The sequence below is a fragment of the Rattus norvegicus genome, chromosome 15, assembly GCF_036323735.1.
Source record: "Rattus norvegicus strain BN/NHsdMcwi chromosome 15, GRCr8, whole genome shotgun sequence".
NCBI classification, from domain to species: domain Eukaryota; kingdom Metazoa; phylum Chordata; class Mammalia; order Rodentia; family Muridae; genus Rattus; species Rattus norvegicus.
Window position 1 is genome coordinate 84,878,666 of NC_086033.1, and position 20,437 is coordinate 84,899,102.

General features: G+C 42.3%; 2 protein-coding genes across 4 annotated transcripts in view; one reads left to right on the top strand and one right to left on the bottom strand.

Moving 5' to 3' along the window:
• Positions 1–3,403: 3,403 nt before the first annotated feature.
• Commd6 (COMM domain containing 6) lies at positions 3,404–10,459 on the bottom strand. Of its 3 annotated transcripts, NM_001109105.1 has the most exons (4): positions 10,194–10,459; positions 10,093–10,104; positions 6,814–6,966; positions 3,883–4,360 (listed from the first exon to the last, which is right to left on the bottom strand). In NM_001109105.1, exons 1-4 carry the CDS (start codon positions 10,302–10,304, stop codon positions 4,310–4,312), a joined length of 327 nt encoding a protein of 108 aa, NP_001102575.1. In that variant the 5' UTR covers positions 10,305–10,459; the 3' UTR covers positions 3,883–4,309. The 3 variants fall into 3 exon arrangements, with proteins under 3 accessions (XP_063130637.1, XP_063130638.1, NP_001102575.1); XM_063274567.1 differs by lacking the exon at positions 10,093–10,104 and having other exon boundaries at positions 3,404–4,360; positions 10,194–10,329; XM_063274568.1 differs by lacking the exons at positions 10,093–10,104; positions 10,194–10,459 and adding an exon at positions 7,196–7,427 and having other exon boundaries at positions 3,404–4,360.
• The window catches only part of Uchl3 (ubiquitin C-terminal hydrolase L3), a 53,249-nt gene continuing 42,993 nt past the window's right edge, over positions 10,182–20,437 (top strand). Inside the window, exons 1-3 of the mRNA XM_063274573.1 lie at positions 10,182–10,313; positions 11,402–11,471; positions 16,674–16,790. The gene's annotated coding sequence lies outside the window, so the exon portion shown is untranslated. The remainder of the gene's footprint in view (positions 10,314–11,401; positions 11,472–16,673; positions 16,791–20,437) is intronic.

Here is a 20,437-nt window from a genome sequence, read left to right on the forward strand (position 1 = left end):
ATTTTATATCTCTTTGACTGACAAGATGTGTAAACGCCTTCCAGGATATAAGAACTGGATTTCTAAGTCAGACTACCTAGGTCGGTGGCCCATCTTGACCATGAAAGCATTAGTTGCATTTTCTTTTCACTCTGACTTGGGCATTTGTTAAAAAGGATAACAGTACATACTTTAAAGGGTGGTGGTAAGAATTAAACTTTGTAAAGTGTTTGGAAGGTGCCTGTCACATAAATAATGTCTAAACGCTATCAGAAATGAGAGTACCAGTGATTTGCTCTAGCTCTCTAACATGAGGCCCATGCACATGGAGATGAGTATTTCCATATTCAAATACAAATGCCGCTCCCAGGGGTAAAGTTTTTTTTTTTTTTCTAGTTTACACACTTATTTATACAGCAGTCAGGAACTTGGTGTCTGCACACATGGAGAGACTGAGATAAACTAAACTGGTAAAGGGTGTCACTGGGCAGGTGCAGATCCAGGAGGGACATACAAGGCATTCTCTTGCTGTCAGCAAGCAGCTTTGGGGCCCTAGCTTGAAGTCTAGTATAAGAGAAGAGTTGGGGTTCACCAGGTTATAAAAAAGGGAGCGGGGATATAGGATAAAAGGTAGATTCTCATATCTCCTTTTAGATTAAGATTGTATTATTGATAGAAGTTTAAAGTTATTTCGCCCAATTTTTGCTTAATGTATTTTACCTATGCAATTCACTTTAAAATGTAAAGTTCTAGTCTTATGAAAGCTACTATTGCAAACTCTTTAGTATACTTAGAAAAGCAAGTTAGCAGTCACCTATAAATAATCTTATGTGTAGTCTTGTTGGGTACTAGTTTAATTACAGAAATAAGCTCTATTTAGCCTATGTTTTCAAAGTTAAGCAGAAAATAAATAGCTATTATCAAGCAATGTTTGTCCATTTAGATAGACTGAGATAGGTGATCCTTAAACACTTCAGAGATCTTAAGAATATGGCATTTAAGATGTTTAGCTCCATTCCTTGTAATGAGCTTATGGGCTTCCTTACAAATCTGTTGTCCCTTGTCCCTCTCCCACGGGTTCATCCCTAAGTCAGGCCTCTGAATACAGTCCAACTGTCAGTACAGGTCAGCGTAGGCAAAGCTCCACGAACTACTTCTACCGCAGTACTTTTCCCCCTACACTTTATTTTGATCATGTTTTATTTTCCCTCAACTCCTCTCAGATCTTTCCCATCTTTGTTCATGTTCCTTCCTTCTCAATAAAACAAGAAAAAAAATGAAAACCAAAACAAACAACCAGTAAGACGAAAATGTTGAAACAAAAATGCAAAAGCTAACAAAAACAAAGGAAGGAGAAACACATGGAATTTCGTGTTGGACAGCGTCTCTGCAGCCTGGCCTGGAGCTTCGCGGACACACTCAACATCACATTGCTCTTAAATCAACCCTTGGGTGCTCTCTCTGTTCCCAGTCCCTGTGTTCAATTCTAATGCTGCAACTAGCCACTCCCGCTGGTACCATTACTTACGCCATTGGGGTACCAGGCATGCAGAGAGGGGGAAAGTATCCCTTCCAGAACCTTGACTTTGGGTTGAGTTTAATGAAGAAGTTGGAACCAGCTCTGGACCCCCCAGCGCATGCAGGATGAGCAGGACGTTGCTACACACGTGTCTATCACTCCCAAGAGTCTCACAGCTGTGCACCTGGACTTTTCACCGTGGGTGGACTGATGTCCCATCTTTAAGGGCCATTTAGGTGTCTTCTGTATGTTTCCTAAGCTTGTACAACACCCAGAGGGTGCATCACTTGTATCGTGAAATAGGAGCGAGTGTCAAAGGTAGGCATTAGGTCAGCATCCTTTAACAAACATCTTTTTCGATGCAGTTTGCATAGGTTTTGCAGAATTTCAAGTTATCTGATTTTCTCAAAATTTCCCCCTTCGGTTGACTAAGCCCTCTAGGATGCCTTTAGCAGTCCACTCGTCTCTTGTGTATTCATCCTCCACATGTGCCCTCACTGTAATGGAAGAAAAATTACTCGTCCTCTAACATTTGTTCTTTCTCACTCTGTGGGACTTTTATTTCGTCCAGTCAGGCTATTATTTAGAGGAAGCCTCTGGTGATATAGGCTCCATCGTTTGTTCTTTGTGACTTTTTATCATTTCAGTACCAAAGACAGGAGAGGTTGAAAAATGCTAAGGAATGATTTATAACCAAATCTCAATATATTTTGGGTATTTATAGCCAAATTATGCTAATTGCAATCTAGTCAATATAGTTCTCGAGTCCACCTGATAGAGGATGAGAGATACAATCTCCTGAGAGGTCTAGTTGAAACAACGTATGAGGTAACATTTTCTCTTCTTTCTAAGGGCATATCCCTGGACTGAACTTTCTATATAAGGCCTAACTGTTTTGCAAACCAGGTACCATAGGGGCTGGAGCAATGGGTCATCAGTCAAGAGTATATGCTACTTTTGCAGGGGATCCAGGCTTCATCCACACCCATCCCCATCTCCTGTTCTAAGTGATCTGATCTCTTCTGGATCAGAGGGTTCTGCTTGACTTTCCACCAATGTGAGAAATTTGTGGAGACTCAGAAAGATGAAGAAAGCAACCGTTAGCTCACCACAGGTGTGGTAGGTAACTTAGTTACTGTTTTATTGCTGTGAAGAGACACCATGGTAGGAGCAAGTCCTACAAAAGAAAGATTTAATAGAGGGCTTGCTGGCTGGGCAGTGGTAGCACATGCCCATGTCCTAGCACTTGGGCAGGAGAGGCAGGTAGATCAATGAGTTCAAGGCCAGCCTGGTCTACAGAGTGAAATCTAATGCAGCCAGGGCTACACAGAGAAACCCTAACTTAAAAAAAAAAAAAAAAAGATAGAAAGAAGAGGGCTTTCAAAGGTAAGTCATCGTTATCATGGCACACGCGCGCGCACACACACACACACACACACACAGGCGGTGGGGGGAGGCAGGGAGGACAGCAGGCAGGCGTGGGGTTGAGAGCTTATATCCTGATCTGGAGACATGCAGGTAGAGAGACACTGGACCTGGCAAGGGTATTTGAAGCCTCACAGCACCTCAGTAACACACCTCCTCCAATAAGGCCACACGTGGTAGTCCTTCCCAAATAGTTCCACTAAGTGGGCATGGAGAATTCAAACATACGGGCCTATGGGGACCAATCTCATTCAGAACAGCACAGTACAGCAGCCTGGACATGGCAGAGATGTGTAGATACTACTGCGGGACGCTCTGGTGTAGATACTACTGCGGGACGCTCTGGTTTGTGCTGCCCTCTGCAAATTACTGGTGATGCATTTTCTACAAACAGCAGCAGCAGAAACAGCCGAATGCAAAGCTAATGTAAGGAGAACTGGTTTAGTTTAACCTGATTACAAATGTCTGAGGAAGAGAGCCTTATTCTTCTCACTAATTCAATAATTTCTTTATTTCATGAGGCATGTCATAAAACTGAATTTGTAAAGCAGTTTTAATCGATTATTACTTTCTTAACTTCATATAAATTCTAGACAAGATTTTATTTATAGTTAGTTGTTATCAGTAAGATTTGAAAATTTTCTTTTTTTCTTTTTTCTTTTTTTTTTTTTTTTTCGGAGCTGGAGACCGAACCCAGGGCCTTGCGCTTCCTAGGTAAGCGCTCTACCACTGAGCTAAATCCCCAGCCCCGAAAATTTTCTAATACACAGAACTGAGTTCGATTTAATAATATCCCTACTTATCTGTTTATGAAGATATAACACATAATTTACACACATTAGTGGTCAACGCACTCACTTTTAGCTCACTGACCAGGCTAAATATTGGTCAGCTCTAAAATAAGGGTTTATCTGATTTTTTTAAAACTTATTTTTAAAAATTAGAAGTGAAATCATTTTTTTAAAAAAAGATTTATTTATATATACACTGTAGCTGTCTTCCGACACACCAGAAGAGGGCATCAGATCTCATTACAGATGGTTGTGAGTCACCATGTGGTTGCTGGGATTTGAACTCAGGACCTCTGGAAGACCAGTCAATGCTCTAGCCCGAAATTCTTTTCTTAATTATTTTTACTCTATATGCATTGGTGTTTTGCCTGCATGTGTCGGGGCCTCCAGTACTGGAGTTACAGGCAGGTGTGAGCGTCCACATGGGTGCTGGAAATTGAACCTGGGACCTCCGGAAGAGCAGCCAGTGCTCTTAACCTCCAAGCCATCTCTCCAACCCGAGAAGCCAAATTTTCACCGTTTAAATATCCTGTGATCCATATGCAGTGCTCTTCTGGAAGGAAGAGTCCATCACTTTAGAATCATGAATCAGATCTCACACAGTCTCAATTACAGCAGCTATTTCCTTGAACTGTCTGTAGAAATTCTGGAGACAAAGGAGAAAATATTAATTTTGCTTTTAAAGGATATTTATGAAGTTTCTTTAAGTAGATCTAATCAGCAGATATATAGTCAGTATTTTAATGTTACATTCTTGGTAAAGACCATTGGGGAAAAAAAAATATTCCTAGGCAAGAGGGGTCAGAAAATATAGCTTAGTTGAAAGTTGAGACAAACTCCAGGATGACCATGTCTACAAAACAAACAAGAACTGTCTCCTCAAGAACACATTACACATTACACGTGTACATGCTCCTGTACATGTGTCTCAGTGTCCATGGGGCAGATTCAGAAGACCACGAATATCAAAATCTACAAATGTTCAAATCCCTTACATGTATACATGGTAGTCTCACGTAACATCCACATGTATGTGCTATTTGCCATATTGTAGGCACAGGCATATACACACAATGAAATCACTCAGCTATGAAAGAGGAAAGCCTGCTATTTCCAACCCAAGTGAAGCCAGAAGTTCGCTTGCTAAAGACCAACCAGACACAGCAAGGCAGACACTACATGGTCTCAGTCATATTAAAGACACTGAATTCACAGATACAAAAAATTGCAGGTGGTTGTCGGGTGCTGGGGTTGGGGCAAGAGAGAAGATTTTGAAAAAAGGGTGCTGACTTAGCTGTAAAAGTCCTGAGGATCTAATGTGCAGAATGCCAAGTATGATTAGTAATAGCATATTGCTGTGAGAGATCACGACCATAGAATCTTCTTAAGAATTTTTAAGATGTGCATTGGTGTGAGTGTGCCAGATCCCTTGGAACTGGAGTTACAGATAGTTGTGGGCTACCATCTAGGATTGAACCCAAGTCCTCTGAAAGAGCAGCCAGCGCTCTTAACCACTGAGCCATCTCACCAGGCCCTGAGAGCAAAGACTTTAAATGTTCTCAGTGCCTACACATTACACACACTATGGCTAGTAATGCATATGATAATTACCTTCATGGACATGGTCACTGAATAACACATATTTTTTAGTCAAATCACATTGTGTACATTGAAAACATAAAATTTTTATTTGTCAATTATACAACAACAGTGCTTCAGGGGACAGGTGATGAATTTACTTATTTATTTATTCCTGAAGAGAAAAACCTGTAGAGGTAGAATGAGGGAGAAGGGCCAGCCTTCTCAGGTACACGTGCATACCTGAGATGCTGAGCTGAGCTCTTTAACAGTCAATGACTACACAATCCACTTCCTTGGCCCGTGGCCCATTCCTTCAAACACTTAGCAACATTACTGAGAACAGAGATGTGTGGTCTTGTCTATCAAGAGCCCCTTAAAACCCAGTTTATAGAAGAGGAACTCAGAAGTCATGCAGTGGTATGGGAAAGACTTTTCCAGAGTTCATGGTGGGGAGGGAAAGCCTTGGCTTAGTGGTAGAGCATGAGCAAGCCTCTAGGTGTAACCCATGTCACACACAAATACAAAATAAAGCTCGGGGCTGGAGAGATGGCTCTGTAGCAATGAACCTGCTCTACCAGAGAACTGGGTTTGATTTCCAGGGGCGCTGACACAGTGCCCATTACAACCTCCTAAAACTCTAGTCCCATGGGGTCTGATGCTCTCTTCTGGTCACTGGGTACTGCATGCATACATGTGGTGCACAGACATACTAGCTGACCCATATATCCAAAATAAAACAAGTAACAATAAAGGAATTCCGTGACCGAAGCATTTCTATTCTCTTTCAAAAAAGTGACTTTTTATTTCCATTTCATTTACTATGGCTGCTTTTCTAGAGCATTCGACTGTCCTTTGAGAGCTAACTGCTTTAGCTACTGAAGGTCTCATAGCAAACCGAACCCAAATTGTTAAATCAGCTAACAATGTGCGTCTCTCAGCATATACCCTCAAGAGGACATCAGACTTGATACTCACTCCCATTTCCTGCCTGGGGAAAAAGGTAAAAACGATAGCATGAACGGCCTAAGTTTAAGAATAAACTATTGAGTTACTTAAGTCTCTGGCTAATAAGACTGGCCAGTAAGTACTTGATCTAAACTGTGTTTGTAAATGTCAGCCTAAGACTTAATGTCGATGTTAGTCAAAGAAAAGATTAGTTTTGTTTAAAATTATCAAGCCTAGGGGTTGGGGATTTAGCTCAGTGGTAGAGCGCTCCGAAAAAAAAGAAAAGGAAAAAAAAATTATCAAGCCTAAAGAAAAATAATAAAAAGTTAATTACAAAGTAGATATCCTATAGAGAAGGTGAAGTATTCCTAAATATATTCACTGAATGCTGTTACAGTAATTAAGTGGTAAAAGAAAAAAAAACCCTTAAGCTCCCAGAGAAAATAACTTTAGAAATGACTACATGTAAAGTACATCAACTTGCAAGTGAATGAATTTTCCTTTAAGAAGGGAGAGTGCATACAGCTTTTGAACCAGCGATGACACTTAAATTCAGTGAGTTGAACCACAAACCTGAAACTGTGGGATTGTCATTTCAATGGACTTGCTGCTCACTTGGCCAGAATGATCTGCCACCTTCAGCAACACTGCCACGTACGGATACTTGAGAGATCTGCAGCTGTCGGAGCTCACAGCCATGCCCAGTTTCCACTGAAAATCTACAAGCTTTAACACAGCAGTGCAAATATCCCATGAGAAACACCTCTGCCCTGAACAAATGCTGCCCTCTGTCCCCAGTCTTGTATTCGCTTCGGTACTGGTCACAGTACAAGAAAATACCTTCCTTTACGTGGGCGAGCAATGGTCAAATGGCAAAGGAGAAAACACAGGGCATAGCAGAATCAGAAAACAAGCGAGAAAAGCAGAAAGTCAAACAAAGAAACCCCGTGTCTACCTGATGAGTAACGGAAGTAAAAGGGGTAGAAAGTGGCTTTTGCCACAGGCTAAATGTCTGCTCTGCTTCAGCGTTCTGGAGCATTTTTAACCTTTCTTCTATTCCATAGCCAAGTCCTAAAACAGAAGCGGGAGATACGGTCCTACAGTTGCATGAAACCGGACCATTGCTTCCTTACCACGGTATCCAGGTAAAACCCACTATTACAATGGAGTGATGTGGCTTTAGATTGCATCAGCCCTCATGACAGACACATGCCAGGTGACACACTATGCACGTGCTCAGTGCCTTACCACAGGATCATAGGTTATTATTTCCATTTTGCAGATGACAAAACCCAGTTTCCGAGAGCTTGGGTGATGGGCTCACCATCACACATTCCAGGAGGAGAACAGAAACCCAGGTCTGTTGGGCGCCGAAGATTCCAAACTTACGGACTACTGATTTAATCTAGTTCCTATTACACATTCTTCAGTGTTGTCCTGGCATCAAACAGAACTGGATAAATGCAGCTCTTGATACTGACACTAAAACACGGGTGGAAAAAAATCGTCTGTCTTATTCCAAAGATGAGGTGGTGCCTGGCACTCAAACTACACTTACTGATTGATTCCATCTTTTGCAGCAAAAATAATGAGTGCCTTGTGACAACACTCCTTTGACAAACACAAGCAGTGCTAACTTTTTCGTTTCTAATTATTAGGACTAAGTGATAACTTCCAAGGTCCCTATACACCAAACTAGACATTAGAAGTTCATTGCTTTTCACAAATAAAAACATCTTTTTTTTAAACTCCTATTTTTTTTTTGGGTGCATGGACGTCAAATGTCAAATTGAATTAAGTTTGTTTTCTGTTTCACCATGTGTTCCAGGGATCGAACTCAAGTCATTACGCTTGGCAACAAACACCCAGTGAGTCAACTCCCTGGCCCTCCAATTTCCCTCGTAATTATGTGAAACTGTTCATTACATGGTGGTTTGGTTTTTGGTTTTGGAGACAAGATTTTTCTATAAAGCCCAGGCTGCCTTTACAATCATGGTGGGCTTCTGCTTTAGCCACCCAGATACTAGGACTGCAGGTGCATACATGGACCTTGGTAGATTTACTTGCAACATACTGTATAGTTTGGTTTTTGTTAAGTTGTGAAACTTGTTTAAAATTATATTTTTCACCTCTTTGTGCCTGAACTATGCACATACACGAAAAAAAAACTTGAATCATACTTTTAAATTTCATTATTAACTCTAAAAGTCTTATAAATTATCTTGGCTTTTCTTGTGTGTATATGACCAACCACTGGTGAATGAATGTATGGAAGGGATTTACAGCATACTCATCACTCAGATACGTCCATGTCCTAATCACAGAGACTTTCTCCATGTGAGAAAGCAGACATTAAAGATTTAACAGAATTAAGATCGTGGGCTGCATTTTCCTGGGTGTGCTCCCAATGTAATAACAGTTTTTCTGGAAGGAGACAGGGTTGGAACCATGCAGAGGCCACAAACCAAGAGAGGAGGCAGGCTCTAAGAACAGGAAAAAACAAACAAGAGACCCTCCTCTGCAGCCACACCACAACTTTCCTTCACCTTGGCCCTGTGAAACTTGTTTTATACTTCTGACTTCCAGAACTGTAAGAGATAAATTCATATTGCTTTAAGGTGGACGTTTCCTAATACATACATACATACATACATACATACATACATACATACCTATCTACCTATAGCACAGTACAGTTCAGTTCCAGGGCCTCTTTGATGGAACATATAAAACGAGAGGACAAAATAACTTGAGATTGAATAGTAATAGTAAACCAACACAGTTAGTTCTGGCTGGAGACATGGCTCAGCGGTTAAAAGCACTTGCTGCTCTTCCAGAAGACCAAGGTTCAGTTCCCAGCACCTATATGGCAGCTTACAACCATCCATAACTGCCATTCTAGAGAATCTGAGGCCTCTTCTGGTCTCTAGGGACCCATGTGTTATACAGACAGATAAAATCTTAAAACAAAAGCAAAACAACAAAAAGCCACTAACTCATACACTGTTAAGCAAAGCAGAGCAGGTTTATCCGTGTCACAGAGTTCCCTTGCAAGAATCTCGCAAAGCAACAGCAAGATAAGCAGGAGAGTTGTAAGCTCTAAAACCAGCTACTTGTGAATGCCGAGGTTAGAGGATCACAAGTTCGAAACCAGTGTGGGCTACAAGCTAAGTTTAAGGCCGGCATCAAAAGAGAAAAAAAAATCATTTGGAGACAAGTACTAGTCAGTTGACACTTCTCCCAGCCCCTGCATTCTCATAATGTTTTAACGTCAGCATTTTCGTATATTTATGTGAACTTAGGTAACCCCTGACTAAAACTCCCAATTTTCCGTCTTGGAAAAACTGGTAGTATTAATTTAGAAAGCCAAAAATCTTATTTATCCCTAATGTAACACAGGAAAGGTTAGAAAGGTTATAGTTCATCTTCAAAGTAACTTCTTCAAAGAAATGGCTGAGCTTGATGTCTCACATCTTTGATCCCAGCGCTTCAGAGGCAAAGGCCGGTGGATCTCAGATAATGTTCCCGGCTAACCAGGGCTTTTCAGTGAGACCCTGTCTCAAACAATCAAAACAGTTAAAAGAAAAAGGAAGGACGCTATCTTTGCAAATGTTAGCAATGTCTCTTGTAGCCCTCACTTTGTAAAGCGTCTTATTCCTACCTTGGAATAAAGGCTGCCTAATAAAGGTGGAACAACGCTCGGGCTGCACTCTAGGGGCAGGGCAGTTTAAATTACAGCCACAGCGGCTAGCCCTTCGGGTGCAAGACAGAAGCGCAGCCCGGGGAAGGGTCCGCGAGCAGGGGCCGGGACCGCGCGCACGCAGCGGCGGACCAGGCGGGGCGGCCACTCACCTGGCCGGTGACCTGCAACGGAAGCAGAGACACGATTTAGAGAAACGCCGTCTGAGCGCCAGAGTCCGCCCCAGACACTTCTCCTCCTAGCCCGTACTTACCTCCGACTTGGCGTCCAGCACCGGCTCCCTGTACTGAGATCCCTCCATGGCCAGAGTGGAAATCGCAAGCACCGGCCAGCACTTCCGCTTCCGGCCCGAGGCCCCGCCCATTCACGCTAGGTAGAGGAAAATAGGTTTCTATGTAATTCTAGTTTGTTCCCATTTAAACATCAGTTTTAGGAGATACTGGAGAGAGGGGAAGTTCTGTGGGGAGACAGGCCAAAGACGTGCAGGGAAAGGATGACGGCTCCCCCACTCTAAGAAGTTGCCTCCTCTCTGCGCAAGCGCAAAGTCACGGTGCCTGTAGTGATTCTGTAGTGACAGCCATAGGCTTGCGGCCACACCCCTAGTGTGGACTCTGGTGTGACCATAACTGCAGTTGTCTGGAGAGGTCTTTCGATGGGGCCGAGTTCACCGGCCTAACCTGACCTGAGGAGGGTGGGGCCTTTTTAAAATAGTAACAGACTATTATTCCAAATTTCGACCCGATTTCAGCAGCACCCTCTCGTCCTGTTTTCTCTTCTGTTGACCCCAGATGCATTCTGCATAGAATATCCACGCTGGTTTTTATTCCGCTGCCAATATTTTATTTAGAAAACAACTTGTAAATATTTTCAGACAAGTTGCAAATAATAACCATCCACATTTACCGAGGGTTACCGCGTCACTGTTTGCTTAATGCTGACTACAGACATAATGAGTATTTCTTACATCCGCGAGCACCTGTCTCTTAAGAACACTCTAACCATAAGTCAGGAGACTTAACACCGGCCAATTCTTTTTGATCCTTAAAGTTCCACAAGTAAGGCATGAACATAGCTGGTGTTCCCTCAAGGGCTTGGGACAGAATCTGCTTTAAATTCATTGGAACTGTTGGTAGGACTTAGCGTCATATTTTGCTAAGTTTTTTTTTTTTAAGGGATTCTCAGTTTTTAGAGACTATTCATATCCATTTCTTTGTGTCTTCACCACCACTTAAAAGCCAAATAGTAAACCACGTCTTCCTCATGTTTGCTAATCTAACTAGCCAATTTCTCCTTTGCTTTGCTTTTACCTACATTCTCTGTTTTTAAGGTTTCTAATGGCTAAATAAGGCATACTCAAATGATCTAGAATAATTTCTGTAGGCATTAAAGTATATGACTGAAGTTACATATTCGGAACAATATCTATTACAGTTTTGTTGACCAGAGATGATATCTTTGCAGGCTGAACATCTTTGGAGTTCCACTTGCCATGAAACAGCTCTCACAGGATTGTTGAACTGTACTCGCTAAGGTACCTGCAACGAACACCATCTCTGGCTAGTGTTATTGGGCTTGCTTAAATGTACTAATTAGCTTAGGGAAAGAATCCCTGAATGAAAGCAAGCCTTCACCCATGGAAATAGGATGAAAAGATAGAACAGTATTATAAAGCCAGCTGACCAATGCATTGGTTCTGGTTATTAGGATATTTTCCTTTTTTAAAAGTCACAGGATTTTTAAATCACTAGGAAACCCTGGCTAGCCTGAGATTCACTATGAAGACCAAGCTGGTCTCTAACTTACAGCGACCTATCTTCCTCTGCCTCTTGAGTGTTGGAATTAAAGACGTATATCACCATACCACAAAACACGCCCTATACACATATAACCCCGAGAGGCCAAGTCTTTTAAATCCAGACTCCATTGTAGAGAACCTGACCTAAGTTTGAATTCAGACAAACTAACAAGCTAGCATTAGTTTCCAAGTTAACCCCCAACAAAACCCTAGCCTAGCTCCAATCTCTAGACTAATCCTCAATAAGACCAGCATCTTCAGGTTATTGCCCAACACATCTGCATCTCCAGGTTACAAGCCCACCCCCTGCCTAACGACCACCAATGCAGAGGAAAGCCAGAGTTAAGTTTATGATTGACTCCCAGCACCAGCCAATCATGTTAAAGGCCATGATAGCTCTCCAATTAGATGCTTAAACATCCACCCCCCTGCTTGTAGCTCCTAATAAAGCCTTGCCCTAATAGATACTGGGAGCCCCCCACCACCAAAAACATCCTGCGTGATAGCAGTGCCCTGGGAGCCCTCGAGCTAGCTGGAATAAAAAGGCCCTACTGTAATTGCATTGGATTGGCTCCTGTCTATTTTGGGGGTATTTCAACCCTTCCCTGGCACTACACTCCCACCTGATCCTTACAAAATGTTCCCATAGCAGAACGGACGAATATAACAGATAACTTCTGTTAGTTTACAATATTTTACGTGGATCTTTTAAAAATCTTTTTATTTATTTATTTATTTTTAATGTATATGAGTATACTGTAGCTGTCTTCAGACACACCAGAAGAGGATATCTGATCCCATTACAGATGGTTGTGAGCCACCATGTGGTTGCTGGGAATTGAACTCAGGACCTCTGGAAGAGCAGTCAGTGCTCTCAGCCCCTGAACCATCTCTCCAACCCCACGTGGATTCTTTTTATTTTATCTTAATTTTTTGAAGCAGGGTCTCACTTTGTAGCCCATGCTGTCCTGGAACTCACTATTTAGACCAGGTTGCCTCAGACATCATCACACATGGCCAATGAATTTTGATGATTATTATTCAATATGAGTGCCTCTTTCTGAAAATGAAACTCTTGAAAAGAAGCTGTGTCTGCAGAAACTGACTGGCTGACTAGAATTCCAGTACTGTAGAGAGATTGGAATGGAGCAGTCCAAAGGCTAATTGTCTTGGACTAGTTCTAGCCCCTCCCCAAACAGCCGTTCTCCACCCACTTCTGTGTCAGAAGGAACAACTTATGACTTGACAGATGGAAACCTTGTAGAATCTATTAATTTAGCACACTCCTTGCTTCCACCAATCAAAAAGCTAAGAATGCCGTCAGATAGCATCTTGAGGCAATAGAACAGCTTCTCTCATCTTCACGTACCTGCTTTTGTGATGTAACCATCCATCAATGTATTCTGAACTTGCCTTGATTCATGGCATTGTTGTTGCTGCAATTGTTGTGTTGTTGTGTAACACTATGGGGATCCCATGGGACTTCTTTTACATTGGAACATGGAGTTTGGGTTAAGCTAAATCTGTGTTACAGGGCTTGGCCACTCAAAATGGCTCCAGAGTAAAGTAGCTTTTATTTCCTTTAAGACAAGAGCTGTGTGTATGTACACTGCATACACACACACACACACACACACACACACACACACACACAGAGAGAGAGAGAGAGAGAGATCTGTGATCTAACGGCTCTCTCTCTTTCTGTCTCTGTCTCTGTCTCTCTGTCTCTCTCTCTCACTCTGTGTCTCTAACACACACACACACACACACACACACAGAAAGAGAGAGAGCCATTAGATCACAGATATCTCTCTCTCTCTCTCTCTCTCTCTCTCTCTCTCTCTCTCTCTCTCTCTCTCTCTCTCTCTCTCTCGGGAATCTGGCCACATGCTCCTACAGCCTCTCCACTGACTCAGAGGCCTGATAAAACAATGATCCCATTTGGCCTTGAGGTTCTCTCCCTCCCTATGCAGCGGTGTGCAAGCTTAAGACAACCTTGAATTGTCTCTATCTCCCTGCCTTATGACTCCTGGTACAAAGGCCAGGCCAGGTCACATAGTCTGCAGTTTATGCTCCCTCTGAGCGTTCCCCACCCCAACCTGCTCCTGAAAACCTACACGATTCTGAAATTCCCTTTGTCCTACTGGAAATTCCTGTGGCATGATGACATCTATGCTAATGCTCTCCCACTGGTGGACCTTATCATGGCCGGCTATGATGAACCTATAACTCTCCTAATATAATCCTTCTGAAGGTCTCCTTTCCTAGAAATCTCATTTCCTTTTATAAGTTATAGTAAACACATGGCAAACTGCTGTTTTCAGAACCTACATTTTCCAAGATAGCAGAATTTACACAAGACTTCCCCTTACAAAATGCAAATTTTGGGGGTCCGTGACATGACTCCGTTGGTACAAGAGCTTACTGCTGAGCCTTTCGATTTGAATTTGCTCCTTGGGACCCTTGTAGTGGAAGAAAGAGAACTAACTGACTGTCACAAGTTGTCCTCTGACCTCCACAATCACCTATGGCACTAATGCATGTAATGTACACATTCACTCAATAATTTATTAAAAACACAAAAATGCAGATTTTCATAAAATGAAAAAAATTGCCATTATGTATCCATTGTTATAGCTTTTTAAATTTTATCTTGATGCAATGACATTTATATAGCTAGGATATATAAATCAGAAGGCACTTTTGGAGCGTTCAATAAGCCCCCTCCCCCAGTGTCATGCACTCTTGATGTAATGAAGGCTACAGTGGGATGGAGAAGACAAAAAGACATTTTCCCTTCTAGTTAAGCATTTATTTTAGTTGTTTTTTAAGTCCCCAGTAGTACAGATCTAAATCCAACTAGCCTAACCCAAAATAGCAGAAATTACTATCTCAACAGCTGTGGCCCTGAAGCGTGGGGTGAAACACACTGTCGTGCCAAGAGAATTGTGAGACTTGCATAGCAAAAAGAGCCCAACCCCTTGGCTCCCACCCTGGTTTGGCCTCCTGTCTGTGTCTTGGCTCCATTTTCTTTGTCTTCTCCCTTGGTTCTTAGGGCAGAAGGATGCGTCTGTAGACAGGGATGACCAGTGTCTTCGACATCACAGTCATGTGACTAATATTCCAAGAGGAAAGAGGAAGCCCTAAGGGGAAGCAGAAGCTGGCCTTGAATCTCAATTCTGAAAAGAAAAAAAAAATCTGATGAACAAACCGAGTCGTATACCCACTCCGTGGCCCACTATTAGGTGCATTAGTTTGCGTCTGCTTTGCGGCCCCTGCTGTGTCTAGAAAGCATATAATTACGTGACTGTTAAAGTCACTAGCGTACCAGAGATGAGAGATGGCACCCTAAGGAAAGATGAGGATGACTCAACCCAACTTAGGTTAGAAGATGCTAGGGAAACAAAACCACCGGAAGCCCACTAAACGCATCCACTAGAGTGTGCTGTGGTATCCTGAGCTGTCGGTATATGCAGTCTAAGTTGTCCACTTCCTAATCCATAGTCCGAGTAAGTTACATTACAGCATACACAGGAGTGAACACTGCCCATCAGCTAGCCAGCTGTTACTCAGGTGACAGCAATGTGATGACAAGTGCCCTTCAATGGGGAAGAAGGAGGTGATGAGCTATAGTCACAGGAAGAGTTTGTCACCGTAAAGCAATGTGACAAAGACTCGCCTAATTTGCTGGCTTTGTAGACAGAAAGGAACTAAGAGGCAAAGAATGCAGGTAGCTTCCTGAAGACAAAATAGGGAAAGAAAATGGGTTGTCCCACACAGATTACAAGAATATGACCCTCTGGACACTTGAAAGGCCAGCGATGTCTATTTCAGAATTCGGACCCTCAGTCTAGAGTATAGAAGCTAGCCCTGGCTTGTAGGATTAATGGGGTCCCACGTCCGCTCCATGAGTTTGACTATCTAATTATTAATTTGCATTTTTAAATCATCCCTAGTAGCTTGTAACTTGTATTTGTTTTAATCATCCCTAACAGTCTGTGATAGCAGCTTAAAAAAGCACTAGAACTTTATATAATACCTTTAAGAATTATATAAGTATAATGCCTCAGGTAAATGTTAAAAACACATACACTATCGAGTGTTAAATTCTCGTTGTTTTAAATTAGGAACTCCCGTGATGGCTCAATGGGTAAAGTCCTTGCTACATGAGCACTTGGGTTTGGATCCCCACTGCCTATGTAAAACAGACAGGCACCACAGGACACAGCTGATCCCCAGCTGATCCCCAGCAGTAGGAGGCAGAGACAGGAGGATTCCTGGGGGCACACTGCCAACCTACTCAAATCTGTGAGGGCCTGGCTCAAGGAGAAATGCTGCCTCAAAAACACAGAGGCTAGCGATTGAGAAAGATATCTGATGATAATCTCTGGTTGGCCTCTGACCTCCACAAACACACACTCCGGGTTATGCACAAACACAAATTTTTTTTCAAGAGAATTAAATCGTTTATTGAGTGAGTACACATGATAATGGATGATACACAAGCTTCATTCCCATCTGTTATTTTATCTGAGACCATTATTCAATTTTGATATTGCATAGGGTGTGCCAACAACCATTTTATAACCAAATTGTGATCTTGCTTGGATGACCCTTTAAATGGTGAAACTCATTAAGTTACAACAGTAACTGGACAAACACAAATTTAAAAAAGAAAAAAGTCATCAAAGCTACACAATATTGACGGGAAGCCAACACAGTGTGAAGAATTACTGAAGTGCTGGGGGCTTCAGAGTTACTTAAGCCCACGCTCAGGTCTTTTTTCAACCATTCAGCTGGGTGACTTGGTAGATTATCTGAATGGTTAGCTCTCCTGCCTGTAAAGAGAGGGCTGTTAATGTTCCTCACAAAGTTTTTCTTTCACGTGTGTAAATGAGATCATATACATAAACACAGCAAAGTTCCTTCATGCCACAGGTACTGAAGAAACACCGGGAGTTCCTACCAACAGCACGCCACTCAAACTTCCAGAGTCCATATGATGCCCAGAACAAACATCCGCTTTATTTCAAATGCAAGGGAAGTGAAGTCCAGGTATGTTAAACCGTATCACTTTCCTCCTAAGTAAAACTTCTAGTAGTATCGCTTAATTTGCAGTTGACATTCTAATTTCAGAGGCCTGCAGAGGGATTCCACACTCCCTGAGTGCCTTCTGGAATCTTCAATTGGCTTTTTTGTGGATTGAATATTATACTTCAGGCTATTCAGGGATATGATGTGCATGTATATAATCAGTAAATAACATAAACAAAGATGGATGCCTTTCATTAGACTTGATTGGTATTCCTTACATCATAAGGGATTTACAGTTTAAAGAAAGGCTAAAAATTCTTAACTCTTGAGCCAAATCTGACCGACCGACATGTTAAATTAGCAACAAAGAGAAGAAAATGAACAGTATTATAAACACAGGAATTCTCCTGGCCAGTTAAGGTCCAAATGTCAACATTTCACTTCTCTCGCTGTGATAAATACTCAGATAAAAGCAACTTGGGGTGGGAGGTGGGGTTACCTTAGCTTGCTGTTCTGGGTTGCGGTCCTTCCCCGTGGGGAATGATGGAGTCCAGAGACTGACAAAGCTGGTCACATTGCACCCACAGTGAAGAAAGCAGAGAATGAATTAAGGTGTGCATGTTAGTACTCTTTCTCTACGCGTTTCTCATCCAGAGTCCCTGCCTAAAGAAAGATGGCCCCCATAGTGGATGGTTCTCCCTACCATAAGGTAATTAAGATAATCCCCCACAGACTTGGCAAGAGGTCTGCCTCCCGGGTGATTCTACATTTTTGTCAACTTGACAATTAAAATAAACCATCACAGTTGTGAACCTTTGGCTAAATGGGACTTCCATGGTTTGGTTTGTTTTTCTTTCTTTCTTTCTTCCTTCCTTTCTTTCTTTTTCTTTTCTTTTCTTTCTTTCTTTTTTTGTGAGACAGAGTCACTAAATGTAAAGCTCACTGATTTGGCTGGCTGGCCAGGAAGCTCCAAAGATTGTACTATATGTCTGCCTCTCCAGCACTGGGGTTATAAGTTCATGACACCACACCAAAAGTTTCTGTTTTGTCTTGCTTTATTTTTGAGACAGGCCTCACTATGTAGCCCTGGGTAGCCTGAAACTAGCTATGTAGACCAGGCTGGCCTCTTAAAGTGCTAGAATTAAAGGTTTGGTCTCTCAAGTCACACACATTTTTTTTTTTTTTACACGAGTGCCAGGCATTCGAGGTCTTCATGTTTGCACAGCAACAGTGTACTCAACTGTCTTCCTGGATTCCTAGTGTCTCCTTTAAAAGAGATATAAAGGGGTGAATTGTCTGGCCTACGGGAACAGCGCCATTTTATTGTAGTCATCCTCTCTGATCATGTGTTGAGAATTATTACCTCATAGCGAGCACAGATGTTTTCAGACCGGGTGAGACCAGCGTGTCTTTACTTGCAAGGCTATGTTCAAGTTGACAGTTTGGCAGTACAGATGACATGGTACTTCACAGGCATCACAACGACAGCTGGCACCATTTCTTACAATGGAAAACAATACAAGCTGGGTGATAGTGGCGCATGCACTCAGGAGGCAGAGGCAGATGGATAGCTGTGAGTTCAAGGCCAGCTTGGTCTACAGAGTGAGTTTCAGGACTGCCAGGGCTACACAGTCAAACCCTGTCTTGAACACACCCCTCCAACAAAAAGAAAAAAAGGAGAATAGTCAAGGTGTTGTGTCATGGATGAACCGTGGTTAAATGGAGAAATTGATCTCCTTGGGACAATTAAGACCTGAATCTGGGATGATTACAACTGTCATGCTAAACTTTGATCAGGTGTTGAAAAAATACCAAATTTCATTAATCTCCTCCCCCTCGGGCAGAATGGAGCTTATCTGTTGCTCAAGCTGGTATCAAATTTGCATTTCTCTTGGTTTAGCCTCTAAGTTGCTGGTTACAGGAGCAAGGAAGGCACTGTGCCCAAACTATATTTAATCAGTTCTTGAAAGCTTTTAATTCTACACTTAAAAAAAATCTCAAAAAATGTTCCTGCTCATGCGATACGTTCTTCTACTGATGGTTCCCTATGTGGCATCGTGACTCAGTTGTTTTTCCAGAAGCAAGCACGAACTCGCTCATAGCTCTTTAAAATTACTCCTGAGTGATGAGAATCACAGCCTCTGTAGGTATCATATGTAATTGCCACTTAACCTGTCTTTTAAAAGATTATGCTGTGACTTGGCATAACAAAAGACTGCTGTTGGTGGAAAAGCGTGAAGACTGGATTTTAGGATACTATGGATTCCTGAGAGAATGAACCTCTCTCTCCCTGTCCTTTCTTCCGTCCTCACCTCTCTAGTCCATCCCTTTCTCTCATCATTCCTCTCTTCTGTCTCTTTCTCTCTTTGATCGTTTCTCATTACATAGCTAAGACAGACTTGGAGCTCGCTACGGAGCCCTGACTGGTCCTGAGTTCCCAATCCTCACCATGATTCTCCTACCTCGACTTCTCAAGTGCTGGGGTTACAGGTGTGCACCATCCCTTACACGTGGAAACTCATTTCAGGGGTGGGAGAGGTCTGTGCATGTCTGTGATTGACTGCAAAAACACAGCAATGTTGTAGTTACGACATTCATGTTGAAGACAAAGAAATCTTAGCAAGGAGAAAACCCCCAATCAATAAATAAGGCATATGGATAGGACTTTGTCCCCTAGGAGATTAAAAAAAAAAAACACCTCAAAATCATATGACATTGGGACATTCAAACATTGGAGGCAATGACACTAAATCTTGAGCCCCACTTTATTCGTAATGAATCAAAATCAGTGCTTCAGATTCAAGCATTCATATGTGTGGTCAAGTCTGAGGATTAAGGCTCTTTGTACTATGTAGGGACATCCATGCCAATGTGGGGTTAACCTAACAGACTGGAAGTAAGGAGACCGGAAGCCTGATATGTTTGCAAGGGTCTGGGCAGTGGCAGTTCTGTGGGGTGCTACGACCACTTCTCTATGGCAAAGGACCCGTTATTGCTATCACCCATGCTTGGAGAAGACTTTCCAGTGTGGATGCTTTGAGGTTGGCCAAACTCTTGCTAACAAGTCCCTCCTCCATGTTGGGTAGCTAAGTCCAGTTATCTCACTGGTTTTTCAAAGTAAACTTCGGTAGGATTGTATTTTGGTTTGCCGTTGGGATTTTATGAGGTGGCAGCCACAGTTTGTGTCTACCCAGGGAAGAAATTCTCATGGCAGGGGGATAAGGGTGTTGTGAGGAGTATTAGTCAAGCAGTAAGAGGAGAAATACAGGGCAGAACTGCAGGAGTCTGGAGAAAAGCAGGCTATCTGAAAATTCCCCTGGCACGCCAAAGAGCTCCAGTTGAGGCTGAGAATGTAGCAAGCACCACAAGAAACCAGACAACTGCAACTACCGATCGTGAGCCCCAGGTTGCCAGATTTACCAAGTCACGATGTTGGGCAGATATGGCATCAAGCCATCAGACAGATAGGAAGGAGTCAAAGGATTGGAAAAGTCACCAAGTTATAAAAATAATAGCCAAAGCATGTGTGGGAGAGCTGGAAATTCTCCAAGAAAGACAAATTCGGCATAATAATATTTCCCCCACGTCTTAAGTGATCTCTCCCTGAAATCCTTCTCTCAGGTACAGAATAGTAATATGTCAGATCAATTTCTGGAGTCTTGATTCCT

Coding starts and splice junctions, on each gene's coding strand:
- Commd6 (NM_001109105.1), bottom strand. CDS start 10,304: ATGGGCGGGGCCTCGGGCCGGAAGCGGAAGTGCTGGCCGGTGCTTGCG. Junction 4,361..6,813: donor TGACAATCCCACAGTTTCAG/GTTTGTGGTTCA, acceptor CTTTGTCTCCAG/AATTTCTACAGACAGTTCAA.